The 15,242-nt window shown below is 41.7% G+C and overlaps 1 protein-coding gene across 1 annotated transcript in view; it reads left to right on the top strand.

Moving 5' to 3' along the window:
* UTP11 (UTP11 small subunit processome component) overlaps positions 1-15,242 on the top strand; it is a 134,935-nt gene that overhangs the window by 33,096 nt on the left and 86,597 nt on the right. The window contains exon 2 of the mRNA XM_069221313.1: positions 448-509. Coding sequence (XP_069077414.1) covers positions 448-509 — 62 coding nt within the window. The remainder of the gene's footprint in view (positions 1-447; positions 510-15,242) is intronic.

The raw sequence follows: 15,242 nt of genomic DNA, 5'->3' as shown, positions 1-15,242 counted from the left end.
TTTGCCAGTGTTTGATCAATTTAACCTTCAGCCAATATTTGATTCACAGGTTGTCAAGAAAATGATTGTAATTTTTCTTTCTCTGACAATTGCTTTTCAAAGACCATGAATTGGTGTAGTGTTTCCAAACCAAAACGTTCAACTTAAATTCAAAATGTTCAAGCACAACTTTGCTGTTGATTTCAAATCTAGCTGCGACCCTCACGGTTCCTTTGGTACATGTACAAACAAAACAAACATTACAAGTTTCATACTTTAAAACGGGTGGGCTTCTGCAGTATTTTTAAAAGTTCTTCCATGTAAAGAATGTTGCCTCAGAAGAATTTGCTGCTTGTGCAAAAATAGTTTACTGCCCTTCAACATTTCCATTATTATTCGTAATTGTTCATTTCTGTGTATAGGCTGCTGCAGTTTTCTTCGCTAACTTAATCTACCTTCATGTTTCAGCCTGCCTTTCGGAAAAATGTTGGTCTATTGGAGAAAAAGAAGGATTACAAACTTCGTGCAGAGTAAGTTAAAAATGTGGCATCTAACTGCTTATGTAGAAATGTAGATCTAAGTTTTATTCTATCTTACCCTCTTCCCACATTGTCGAATAAAATTCTGTTCTGAGAAGAGCAGATTATTATGCTCGGTTGGATTTCTTTGTTTCTTGTTTTAATTTAAGCCATTTGCCACAGTAATCAACTGATTTCTATAAATTGCACTGGATGCATTACGTATTGCCAAACGTTTCGAAGATTGCAGAATCAACCTTACATTTCAAGCATATCCTGTATTATTATAAGTGTCTTGCTTCCAAACACTACTATTTGTGCCTTTAAGGAGTGGGGACATTGATAGGTAATGAAAGGGGGTTGTCTGGTATCCCTGCTATGACTGGGTGCCTGTCGCCATTGCTCAGACCAAACCTTACATTAGTGACGTACTGAGGCTTGCTTGAATCTGGTTTGGCTACATATGCGAATGATAGTGCCTAAGTAGGGTTGGAACATCAGTAGCAGTTTGCAGAGGACCCCCTTAGTGTCCACCGCTATGATTGGCTGTATGTTTCTGTATCTCAAGTCATGCTCTGTACTAATGCAGTGGTGTCAATTAGCAGATCTGTGTGCAAAGCATAAAAACAGTAGGCCAAGTGCTGGGCACTCTGCCAGTTTCTGTGGTAGTACTGAAACCTTGTGAGTAAATGTCTTAAAACATTTCTAAAATCAAAGTAATTGTTTGAAGAAGTATGCAGGCACATGCAACAACTTTGTGTTTTATTCGAATGGGATAAGTGAGTCTCTATAATGTGAAAGAAAACAAAATTCCAAACCATTAAATGAAAAATTGTGTGACAATGAGCCTGACCGGAGAGCCCTCCTTAGGCAAAATGTATTTAGACTCTTTGCTGCATCAATGAGATTCTTTGTAGCAAAACAATTTAAAGGAAAATTACTTCGTATTACAGGTCGAAATCTCAGAATTCTTAATTCCTTCTCAGTTACCAAGGTTTTTGGTTTCGATTAATGAATTTTAAAGTGACTCTGAACCAAATACAAAGTGTCCTGCAATAATTTATCAGGTACTGAAATTATTACAATGTACTGACTTTCAGCTGTGCGCCTTTTGTGTGGCTGTGCCTTCTTTTGATTCAATGCATCTAATATTAATCCCAAACTGGCAGAAGTTATATTTTACCGTGATCATATAAATTGTGATTTGCTTGATAGTAGAAATCTCTGATTGAGGTGCAACCTCCCTCCATATCAGGCAAGTGCTAAACCTTGTATATGTTAAAAATACGTCTTGCCCTAAATATTGATTATAGAGGCAGAGATGTTATTGGAAAACAGCCTTCAATAATATAGGAAACACTTCTTGCAGTTTCCAACAATTAAAATGCCCCTTCCTTTTTGTACAGTAAAATTAATGTGTAGCATGAAAAAAGATTATAAGCGAAGGAAACCGCAATGAAATTACCACCCCTACTTAATATCATATTCATCAAAGTAATGGAACATTTGCTCTCTATGCCTCCAGTGTGGATAGTATATATGATTAAACATAAAAATGTAAGTCATATCCTCCTGCTAGGGTAGTTAGGCTTGTTTTGGATGGGAGACTACAGTTTGGCTTGAACACCCTGCAGAATTTCACTGTATAAAGAGGAAAATGAAAAAGGTGCCAAACAAGGAGAAGCCAAGTCAGTGGGTTGCGTGGGTGTGAATTGTACAAACTGAATAACTGTTGACTTAGCAAGAAGTTTAATTTTCTTAGTAACACATTAAGTAAACCACTGAATAAGCATCAATCCCGGATATGGGGTAAAAGGGGCGGTGACCGTTACATTACAGTAGTTAAGTCATTTATTTTGATTTTACAAAAGAGATGAGGGGGCAAATAAAACCATGCTACTTAATGAAAGTTGACTGTTGAAAGCCCTGGATCCAGTTACTGACCTGGTATTTATAGTTATGAGGATTTGGTAAGAAAAATCAATGTGGGATACTCTGTATTTTACTTGGCTTTTTTAAGCGTAAGATGTATTTAGCCAAACATACTTTTCTAGGCTCTGGCATTACAATTATCATGAGTCAAGCTGCAAAAACAGGTCAGAGCTTTGACTGCATTCCAACTTCAGTACGAGGGCCACATGGTATATTTTACAAATATTTGCGTGCCAAAAACATCTGTTTTATAATTGAATAAAATTTTTAAGAATAATTAAATAACAAAAGAGAAAGGTGACCATTATAAAGAAACAATGCTGTGCTTGAACTGAGAAATTATATATAATGAGTAAAAATGTCAAACACTAGGAAATGCTCTGGCAAAATAATCAGTTACTTCACTGTAGAAAAGAAAAGCAGAACATTTCTAATTAATTTAAAATACTGAAAATGTACATGAAATGAGAATGTGTCCAATTTTGTAGTGCATAATAGATAAAATATACACACTCCAAGAAAGAACTTCAGTAAAGCAAAGAAATTCAAAATAAACTTGTTAAACTTGAGCCATTAATAAATGTTGAACAAAAATAAATTCATTCTGCACCTTTCTGGCAACTGGAGTTTTGTGCAGCGTTGGTTATCTGCACTAGGAATTTGTGTTTTTCAAAGATTTGGCATACATGACATTGCTGGTCCACAATTTACAATAGAAAAGATTCAAGAGGGTCTGCTGCCACCTACAGGCTGCCAAAGGAATTGACTATAATCTATTTACCTTTTGATCATAGGAATCAGAGGCTGGATAAAATCTTGTAGAGGGCGGATGTGGCCTGCAGGCTTTAGTCTGGAGACCCCTGGTTTAGGCTTACAGGCTATCACTAAATTGTAGGTTCAAGGATCCAGCTTCTCTCCGATGATAGGGGCCCCTGAATTCTTAGCTAACTTAGAAAGATCTTTAATTGTTTACTCCAAAAGGCTTTTCTCCTTCTTAGACCAACCTCTAAACATTTGCAATTTCTTAATATCATGCACCTAAAGTGAAGAAATTACACCCCCTCCCCACTTTTGAGGTTGCCTTACATTGCTTTCAACTTAAATTAATTGTTAGACTTAACCCCTTCGCTGCCAGGCCTTTTCCCCCTCAGGTGGCAGGCCTTTTTTTGGCTTTTTGGGGCAGTTCGCGCTTAGGCCCTTATAACATTTTGTCCACATAGGCTACCCACGCCAAATTTACTTCCCTTTTTTCCAACATCCTAGGGATTCTAGAGGTACCCAAAGTTTGTGAGTTCCCCTGGAGGAGACCAAGAAATTAGCCAAAATACAGCGAACATTTTGTCTTTTTACAAAAAATGGGGGAAAAGGGGCTGCAGAAGAAAGCTGGTGTTTTTTCCCCCCTGAAAATGACATCAACAAAGCGTTTGTAGTGCTAAAATCACCATCTTCCTAGCTTTCAGGAACAGTCAGACTTGATCAGAAAACCAAATTTTTAACACAATTTTGGCACTTTACTGGGACATACCCCATTTTTACTATTTTTTTTTGTGTGCTTTTAGCCTCCTTCCAGTTAGTGACATAAATGGGTGTGAAACCAATGCTGGATCCCGGACAGCTAAACATTTCTAAAAAGTAGACTCATTTCTGAATTCAGCAAGGGGTAATTTGTGTAGATCCTACAAGGTTTTCCTAAAGAAAATAACAGCTGAAATAAGATATTGGAATTGAGCTGCATTTTTGGTCCGCAGTGCGGCGATCATCTAGGGAAACCTACAAAACCCCGACATTTTTTAAAACTAGACACCCGGTGGAGTCCAGGGAGGTGTGGCTTGTGTGGATCCCCCAACATTTTCTTACCCAGACTCCTCTGCAAACCTCAAATATAGCTAAACAAAAAAAAACACATTTTCCACACTTATTTGTAGGAACTCTGTGCCTGTACAAATTTCCTACCACCCAATGTTCCCCTCGGTCTGTAGATAAAAATTATACCTCACTTGTGTAGGTGGCCCAGGTGCCTACAACAGGAAAAGGCCAAAAACTTGTAGAGATTGAGGGGCTAGCACAATTTTTTCTTTTATACATTTTTAGGCTGACTCTGCTTTGGGGACCCACACAAGTGAGGTATCATTTTACTTGGGAGACTGAGGGGAATGCTGGGTGGTAGGAAATTTGTTCCGGTGCGGTGATCCTATAGATAAAAGTGAGGAAAAAATGATTTTTTTAAGCAAATTTTGAGGTTTGCAGAGGAGTCTGGGTAAGAAAACTTTGGAGGATCCACTCAAGCCACACCTCCCTATATTCCACTGGGTGTCTAGTTTTTAAAAATGTCTGGGTTGGTAGGTTTTTCCTAGATGACTGCCGCACCGTGGACCAAAAACGCAGGTCCCCCCAATACAAAAACAGGTAGTTTTGTAATAGAGCATTTTGATGTATCCACATCCTTCTGTGATGTTCCAAACACTAAAATTGTGAAAAGAAACACACTTAGGTTCTGTTAAAAAGACTCCTCACCCACCAACCAAGTTGGTGGCATGCTTCATCATCGGAGTCCCACCCAAGACACCTAGCATGTCACAGGTGTGCTGCGACACCTGATTACAGCAGAGCCGGTTTTGTCATTTTTACCACACATACTGGTTGGATTTGGCACAAGGGTGAGTGATGGTTCAGTAGATCAAAATTTATTAACAAGAGATTTCTCAAAAATGAAATGCACTGTTAATAACTGAAAGGCCAAAAAATTGACCCAATGACTCGCAGCTCGTGAGATGCAAAGTTGCGTCAAGGCACCAACTGCTTTACAGTCCATTCACACATCTTTCATTCATGACATGCACAAGACCATTCACGCCACCAGCCGAGGGCCCAGGACATTACAACACTGACATAAACAGACAGCGTCATTCAAGGGCCCATCCCTTTCATACGTCCACATGCCTGATACAGCAATCACTCCAGCTGATGGGAGTGTGTGGACTGGCGTTTGGCTGGCAGTGTGTTGCAGTGACCAACAGCGAGTCACTATTTACACCACCAGCCAAGCGCCACTCCATTAACCCTGCAATCAATTTTTTTTTTAAACAACAAAGAAACCACTAACTAATTAGAAATAAGTAGAAAACTACAAACACAAAAGCTCTAACTAAATACATGACAGGAATGCCAACCGTGAAACTGAACATATGAAAATATAAAACAGGCAGTTTACGCTCACAGTAGTTCCCAATAATGTTTTTGAGTGTGGTAACACCTGAAACACCCACCCACACACAGCCTAGGCTTTGAAGGACTATAGGGGGGGAGTACATCCTAGTCTCCTTCCGGATACCTCTTTGAGCACAGACTCTAAGGGCCTCATTCTGACCCTGGCGGACTGCGGAGGCCGTCCGCCAGGGTACCGCCGCTGAATGACCGCACCGCGGTCAAAAGACCGCAGCGGCCATTCAGACATTTCCTCTGGGCCTGCGGGCGCTCTCCAAAAGAGCGCCCGCCGGCCCAGAGGAAATGCCCCTGCAACGAGGACGCCGGCTCAGAATTGAGCCGGCGTAGTTGCAGGGGTGCGACGGGTGCAGTTGCACCCGTCGCGTATTTCAGTGTCTGCTTAGCAGACACTGAAATACTTTTCGGGGCCCTCTTACGGGGGCCCCTGCCGTGCCCATGCCATTGGCATGGGCACGGCAGGGGTCCCCAGGGGCCCCGCGGCACCCCCTACCGCCATCCTGTTCCTGGCGGGCGAACCGTCAGGAACAGGATGGCGGTAGGGGGTGTCAGAATCCCCCATGGCGGCGCAGCAAGCTGCGCCGCCATGGGGGATTCTAAGGGCAGCGGTAAACCGGCGGGAGACCGCCGGTTTGCCTCTTCTGACCGCGGCCGAACCGCCGCGGTCAGAATGCCCTGCGGGGCACCGCCGGCCTGTCGGCGGTGCTCCCGCCGACCCAGACCGCCGGGGTCAGAATGACCCCCTAAATCTCTTAGCAGGAAAGTCTTTTTTGGCCGTGGGAGGAATGTGCTCAGCAAAGTGGCGATCTTTCAATCTAGCCACATCCCCACCACGGCTTCTCTAGGAAATGTTGCCTACTCCAGCGCAACAAGGCTCGCTATGAAAGACTTCTGAAATTTCACAAATGTCATCCTTGACTCTGGAGAACTATTCTTGATCACAACAAAAGCATTAAAGGTTGCCAAGTGGAACAGGTGAACCACTAATTTCTTATACCAAACATAAGCCTTACGAGCAGCAGTGTAAGGTTCCAACCTCTGATCTACTCTGTCATCACCACCCATGTGCTTATTGTAGTCTAAAATGCACACAGGTTTGCGCACTTCAGCAACTTGACCCCAAATAGCCACAGGTGAAGCACGCCATCATGGATGGTAGTTAGCATGTAGACATCCCTCCTGTCTGCAAATTTCAGAGCGAGCAGCTCATCATTCTGCAAGGCACTGCACTTTCCCTTCTCAAGTTTTTTTTACAGGCAAGCTCTCTTGGATAGCCTTTCCGTTTAGAGCGGATTGTGCCACAAGCAACAGTGTCCACGCTGAACAATTCCTTGAACAACTGCACTCCAGTGTATAAATTATCTATGTACAAATAGTGACCTTTGTTAAACAGTCGTCTACAAAGTTCCCACACAATTTTCTTGCTACCGCCAAAAGTGGGCGGACAACCAGAAGGATCAATACTGGAATCCCTACCAGTGTAGACCCATAAATTATAAACGTGTCCTGTACTACTTTCAGACAGCAAATCTTAAAAAGACTGTCCGAATCGGGGTGATCTTGTGGCAAGGCTAAAGCATTATCAACAAAATGCAGCATCCGAAGAAGAAGCTCATACCGGTTACAACTCATGGTTGCAGGAAATACAGCAGTTGCCATCAAGGGACTAATAGACCAAAATTCCCTATCAGCCCCACCAAAAAAGTTAAACCCAAGAGCTTTTTCAACTCTTCCAGATTTGTGGGAATTCACTGGCTAGCTCTAGAGTGTGGCCTAAGAGTGGCAGCGTTGTCCCTCAAATACTGCTCTGCATACAAATTAGTCTGCTCAACACTCTCTTCCAAAAATACATTGTCCATAAACAACTGAAAGAAATTGACATACAAAAAGTTTTTTCCATAATTTCTCTACACTCTGGGAGACCAGTAAAGGCAGGCACCTGTGGCTGCTCCATGTTTGGGGCAACCCAGAGTTCAGGTCTTCCAATGGGAAGCCTTTCAGCTGCTGGCTGCTGCACTATTGGCACATCAGTGTCCTCCTCTAAAACAGGCCCTTCATCAGCAATGAGAGTGGCTTCATCCTCTCTGACAGAAAATTCACTTCTAGAATCTTGCACTTCCTCCCCTTCCTCAGATGCAGAGTCATTCTCATAATCTTTGTCAGAAGACGACTCAAAAAGCACACCAACAACCTGCTGAGCGGTCATCCTACGGCTAGCCATGGTCCTTCCTATGAAAAGTAACTGGACAGATGCACCACCAACAACCAGCACTGTGTAAGATAAGTAATAAACAAAGTGTAGCTTTATCAGTAAGAGTTATAAACTCCAAAACTATACCACTCACTTGCCGGAAAAAGCTAGACTTACCAGCAACTGCTCTGCACAGCCACGGCAATCACCAATCATATCCCACTAAAAAGAAAATTACACATAAGACAACACAAATATCATTGTGCACTAATCTAATGACACTTTCACACACAATCCTGCATTTAGTACACCATTTACAAAATGTCATTCATGCATGGCAACAATAGTCATTTGGAGTAAATTGTTTTTACTTACCTAAAACATGCAACTATGCAAACCGCAGGTCAATAACTGCCAAAACCACAATGAGCCACAGCAAAGGAAGCAAAAGCTTTGAACTAGAACAAAAAGGAGAAATAAACTGTTATAATCACAAATGCAAATACAAACACCCCGCCACCAAACATTTAGACATTTTCCCTGGTGTCTAGTGGTCTCTGCCCCCCTCGGGCAGATGGGCCTAAGAAAACTAGGCTGATCTGCCCCCAAGGGGGACAGAAATGGCCACCAGTACTGTGCTGAATCCCTTGCCCACGGGGCCCCCACACACAAAAAAAACTTTCAAAAAATCCCTGGCGCCTTAGGGGCTTCTGCCCCTATTGGAGGCAGATGGGCCTAAAAATAATAGGCCAATCTGCCCCCAAGAAGGGCAGAAGTGGTGTAAATAATATTGCCCCCCCCCCTCCCCTGGAGGAGCGACCCTTGCCCAAGGGGCCGCCCCCAACACAAAAAACAAACACCCTGGCTCAAAGTGGCTTCTGCTCCCCATGGGGGCAGATGGGCCTAAAAAAATAGGCCGGTCTACCCCCAAGGAGGGCAGAACTGCCAAATAGTGCTTTGTCCCCTTTGGAGGGTGACCCTTGCCCAAGGGACTGCTCCCCCCCTCCCCCCCTTCCCCCAAAAACACAAAAAAACTTTCTGGTTTCTAGTGGCTTCTGACCCCCTTGGGGGCAGATCGGCCAAAAAATATTATGCCCCCTTAGGTGAGCGACCCTTGCCCAAGGGGCTGCTCCCCTACACATAAACAATAGAAATAAACATAAACAATATATATATATATATATATATACATACATACATACATACATACATACATACTCACATACTCCAACAGGTCCAAAAAGGCGCGCTCACTTCATGTCGGTGCTTGCACCAGGGAAGGACCTATTCCCCATATTAATCTTCAGACCAGTTTGACAATTAAGTCAAGGATGCGTCACTCACAGGATTTCATCAACCTCCTTTTATTTCATGAAAAGACTTCAAACAAACTGACACCAACGCGTTTCAACCTTCCCGGTCTTGATCACGGTAATTATTCAATCCATTACATGCACTATTTATACTTCTTCTCTAAGCCATGCCGTTATGTGGCATTCTGGGATATGTAGTCTTTGCAGCATATGCTATTAAACAACCCACACCAATAACCTTCTTAACCCCAGTGTAAACTTCTAACACAAACAAAAGAAGAAAAGAAAGCAAAAAAATAGGAACACCTTGTGCATACAAATACTAATAAAACAAAATATCACGAGCATACCAGCAGCTACTCTACTCAATATTAAATTCACTATCAAATACCTCTGTCTTCATTATTCGCATTCCCACCTACAAAATTTCATTTAAATTTTTCAAATTCTCATAACAGTATTTCAACTTATATTTCATCATTTTGTCTGTAGGGATACATATCCCAATTGTTCTTAATAACAACTGTTCCATTAACTTCAATGAATATACTATATTGGTTTTTGCATTGACAGAGAAATGTAATCCATTTTATACAAACCAGCTTAAAGATGACAGTATAACTCTTCGTCATAGTTAATCCCAAATGGCATCTTGGTCTTCAGTCTAATGATATATCTAGACTCCAAACGTCTTAATCTCTGAACCCTATCACCTCCACGTTCATTTTTTTGGTATTGTTGCAATACCATAATATTTAATTGACAACCAATCCAATTCTGAATAAGTTTTCAAATGTTTGGTCATAGCATACGTAGTGTCCTCATTTTGCACTGCCCTTATGTGTTCTAAAATACGCTTTTTTTTTAAGGGGCATATGGTACTACCTACGTATCTAAGACCACATTGACACTCCAACACATATACTACAAAAGAGGTTTCGCATGTAATTCTTTCTCTGATCACAATTTCTCTTCCTCTGAAGTCTGTTATAGCCTTTTTGTTACATCCAAATTTGCACGCTTTACACTTTCTATAGCAAAATAAACCCTTGTTGCCCACTGATAACCAGTTAGGGGTATTCGGCATCTCTAAGTGACTTTTGACTAACATATCTTTCGAGGATGGTACTTTTTGATATGTAATTGAGGGGCGAATACCCACTCTTTGTTCAATATCACTATCTTTTTTAAGCAGGTGCCAATATTTATTCAATATTTTCACAATTTGTTGATTCTCTTTACTATAATCCAAGATTAATCTAATCTCATTCTTTTCCATCATTGACTGCTCTAGTATATTTCTATTATTCACCAACACCTGCTCTCGGGTCTTATTCCTTGCCCTCATCTCTCCATGTTTTATTGATTTCAATGTGTATCCCCTATTCATGAATTTCTGACTGGTCTCGTCAAATTTCTCATTCATATCTTGTTCACTTGAACAATTTCTTTTAATCCGAATAAACTCCCAATAAGGAATACTCTTAATCAGTGACCTGGGGTGAAAACTAGTTCCGTGTAGGATACTATTGGTTGCTGTTGGTTTCCTCTGTAGTGTAGTCTGTAATTCTCCTGCTGCAATATACACTAATACATCTAAAAATTCATTGAAACTTTTACTTGTCCTATAAGTAAATTGTAATCCAACATCATTTTCACTCTATATGTCAAAAAATTCCTTAAATTCTTCCACAGTTCCATGCCAAATTAAGAACAAATCATCTATGTATCGTAACCACATAATCACTTTGTCCATATATTTATCATTGTCTTGACTCCAAGCTATGCGTCTCTCCCACCACCCCATCGTGAGATTCGCATAGCTTGGAGAAAAGCTGTACCACAAATTTGTAAATCTTATGGTTGAACCGAAAAATATTATTATTGAGACACAGTTCTATCATCTCCAATAGCATCTCAGAATGTTTTAAGAAATGAATGCTTTTTTGCCACAAAAAGAATTTCACTGCGTTCATCCCCACTTGGTGTGAAATTGAGGTGTATAGTGAGACCACATCTGTCGTTACCAACAAGTAATCAGACTGCCACACTACACCATCTAATGCCCTTAGAAAATCTCCTGCATCTTGTATATATGAGCGAATGGTGAAGACAGAGCCTGGAACTTAATTGTTGTGAGTTATGATTGTGTAATCTAAGTGTGTGGAAACCACAGCTGTGGGACTTGAAATATGACTAATTTTCCATTTCTTGCTGACACCAACTGCCAGTGTAACCTCTAAGCCTGTGACATGTAAATAAAAGAGCAAAATGTACACTAATAAAAGCACCCATGTCGTGGGATAATGGATATACGTTTATTTTTATGGCTGGAAAAAAAAAAAATATAGAAAACGTATAACATTTCATCTTGTCCAAGGGATAGAACATTGCATAAATCACCTTTCACTGTATAAAAATCCACTTGTCCCATTTGATGCCATGCTGAGGGATAAGTAAGCCAACATTCTCATATCACAGCTCTGATAATTTCCTCTTTGAATATGCCAGGATTCGTCCTAATTCAGGGTTTGGATTGTAGCATGGCCCTCATTATGCCACATATCAGATAATGCCTAATACTAACCCTACCAGTGAATATTTCAGTATTTACCAGCTCAGCCTGAATGGCCTCCATTAAAGGCAGCTTTTTATTTACAACAGGGTTCTGAAGTTGATGGGATTTTTGATATGCCAAAGTTCTTGTTATACCAGAGTTCTTGATATACCATTGTTCTAACTGTACCATTGCTCTCTTTAGTTTCTAGGGAAGCGTCTTATGAAATGCTATGGCGAATTAGTTTTAAGCATTTACTCGATTTTTCTGAAATTTTACTGTAAATTACTTAGAATGTATTTGCAGTCCAGTGCCAATTGAGAAACACCGAGAATACTCGCAGTCTGACCTTCCCCACTTGAACACAGTGTGTAATTCTTGGGCAAATCACTTAATCTCACTGTGCCTCATTACTCTTGTTTATCGTAACTGTGTGCCAATTCCTAGGCCAATGACTGGTTTACATTTTACAACTAGTTGAACACTGCAAGGTATTATCAGAGTCAAAATGATATGGGCTCTATTCTGGAAGTTGTTTAAGCATGTAAACTTTGCTTACACATGCAGGGTTGGTTTTGAACTCGAAAAAGGATTTACTCTTGAAGATTTTTGTGCAAACAAATCTATTCACAGTGGCCAAAAGGAAGTGGTAATTCCAAGACTGCAGTGCCCTGGGAGTTTGTGAACATACAGACTTGCATGATTAAGGCATTCATCAAATTCTCTCCAATCTACTTCCTCCATCAAAAAAGTGTAGCAAGTAAAACATTTCCAGGGTGCTAAGGGACCACTCTCACCAAAAATGAAGGAGGGAAAGGATTTGCTCCATAGGGGAAAATATTTTTTAACTGGAGAAATAAATAGTTTAACGAACATATGTCTACTTACTTTGCAGGTTTTCATGTGGGCAGATGCACATGCATCTGATGTAAAATTCACAACGCTTGCTAGTACTATGTTTTCTAGATCTACTTCTATATTCTTGTGAATTCCTGAAGTCATAACTAATGCAAGGTCATGGAAATTTATTGTTGCTCATATTGTTACCATTAATTATTTTATATTGATTCTCCTTTATTAATTATTTTCAAAATTCTGAAACGCATCAAACATTTTTTTCGTTGATTCCTCAGAGACTTTATTTTTGAAGTTGTCCTTTTAAGTTACAGAATAGATTAACAGAACTGCCTGTGAGTTTAGTCTTTTTTTTATTTTTTATTGCTAAATATTATTTGTACGCTTTCTATATTGCAAACAGTCACCAATCTTGTGTTGTGGGTGGGGGGCATGGCCAGTAACCATCAATAATTATTCGGCATGCGCTGCCCCTGTGAATGTTGGTAGGTCGTACTGCTTGCCTCCCAAACCAAGCGGCGTGATGGGGGCCCCTGTCCACAGCTGCTGCGGCACAGAACACAACCGGAGAACACTGTGCAGCCGGGCCTGGTGGGAGGCATTAAGATGGTGGCCAACAGTAAGTGAGGGGAGAAAGATGTTGAACTACTGCGGGATCCCTGATTAGACTCTGGCTGCAGATGCGGGGGGAAAGTAGATGGGGCTTGGTTAGCCTTGTGGCAGGTGTGGCCACAGACTGTGAAGCTGGCCGATAAGGGGCGCCCCAGGGTGGGAGTGGAGGTGTCCGTCATCCACAAAGACCTGTGTATAGTAATGGAACATATGACTGAGTTGGAGACTAGGGTTTCATCTGCAGAGGACAGCCTCAGGAGCCCTGAAACCTGACTTTGTTGAACTCAGAGAGTTAGCTCTCTGGCTCTAACAACACACTGAAGATACAGAAGTGGTGAAACAACCTACACCTGGGGGAATCCATGAGGGCTTGGAGGGTAACCATTCAAATTAATTCTTCAAATGGTTTCAGACAAGGGTTCCGGAAGGCAGCCAGACCCCAGTGTTTGGTCATTGAGCTGGTCCACAGATTTTGTGCTTATTGACTACCGTCGGGCGCCTTGCATATACTCCTCAACGATGCAGACAGAGATACCATCTTAGCGGCATCTTGTCCACTAGATTAAATAGACAGAATCCTCTCTGTCAGAGGGGGACCACCTAGGGGAATGACCGGGGACACCAAGGTACCCCTGAGAAATATCAATGTGGAGGTAGATGTTCTTCATCCCCTCTCCCCCTCCCCCTCCAGGGCCCTACTCCCCGATAGCTGGTTTACTGTGTGGACTGGCTGGCAGTAGGAGAAAGGAGGGGGACTGGATGACATGATGGAATACATTTAGCCTTGAAGCACTAACTGAGACGATCCAAGTATGAATCACAATTGGGGGGAGGGGAGCATGAAAATAGATGTCCTTGTTAAAGTAAGGGGTAGGTTGATTGATTTGTTGGCCCACTCCTGCATTGTTGTGGTGTTTTTAAATGTTGTTGTGGAGCTTTGAGTTATTGGACGACCAATACTTCCATTCTAGAAGTGTGGGAGGGGGAGCTGCTTGTGTGGGGGGGGGGGCAGTTTAAGGTCCCTTGGTTGTGGAAGTTTGATGTTCTGTCTTGTTAACTCCACCGGAAACACAGTTGTAGTAACAGGGGAAGGAGACCCAAACAGCCGCAATGGGACATTAGGGCCAGGAGCATTGCCCAGATCAGGGGTCATGGAGGGTGGGGGTGAGGGGTTGGTAGCGGTGAAAAGCCTGTCACGTCTCAGTCCCCACTCTTCTCCCCGGCAGCCTCGGGAGGCCCCAATCAGAAGGGACAAATGGTGCAATGTACAGTAGGTGATACGGACCTCCTCACACTGCTATTGTGAAATGTCAACGGCCTGTCAAACAAGATTGAAGAGTGGTGGTCACACAGTATATTAAAAGATATGTGCCGGACCTGACATTTGACCTCTGTCTTTGACCCCTAGCAAATATGACCAGATAAATACAGTATTTAAAGACATCCGTATTTATTGCTTGAACTTTCATGACCCACAAAAATCAGCTCGCCACCCACTAGTGAGTCACGGCCCACAGTTTGGGAAACACTGCTCTAAACAGCTTAAATTTCATTCCTAAAATGGCTTGGCTACCAAGTGATTTATTTTTTTCCAAAGAAGTCTTAAGTTAAACCATCTCTTTGTAATGATCTTTGACTTTTCCAAAATGTCAGACAGAAAACCAGCCATTAATTCAAGTATGTCTGGAGTGCTGAAATCCTATGACCCAACACCCAGGATGTAATGTTTTCCGTCAACTACCGAAAGTTTTCATGTGTATTTTGTCCACGGTACCAAAAGACCCAAACCCCCGCAGCAAGAACGCTGTGGCTGACAATTTACAGTATGTAATGTGATTGTAGGAAAGAGGGTTGTCTGCTGCTAAAGGTATGTGTGCAGCTACACGCCTAATAGGATCACAGTTTATAGATGTTTTGCCAGTGCAAAACCTTTACAGTTTGGGTGGGCGTGCTGAGGAAAACCGGTGAGCTGTATGATCAACTTGCTTTACTGACAGATGTCTGTACAAAAACGTATACACATGTTTGCAAAATTTTACAACTTGAGGCTATGTGAAATAATC

Source organism: Pleurodeles waltl, chromosome 3_1 (assembly GCF_031143425.1).
Source record: "Pleurodeles waltl isolate 20211129_DDA chromosome 3_1, aPleWal1.hap1.20221129, whole genome shotgun sequence".
Lineage (NCBI taxonomy): Eukaryota > Metazoa > Chordata > Amphibia > Caudata > Salamandridae > Pleurodeles > Pleurodeles waltl.
This window is presented reverse-complemented; position numbering and strand designations above follow the sequence as displayed.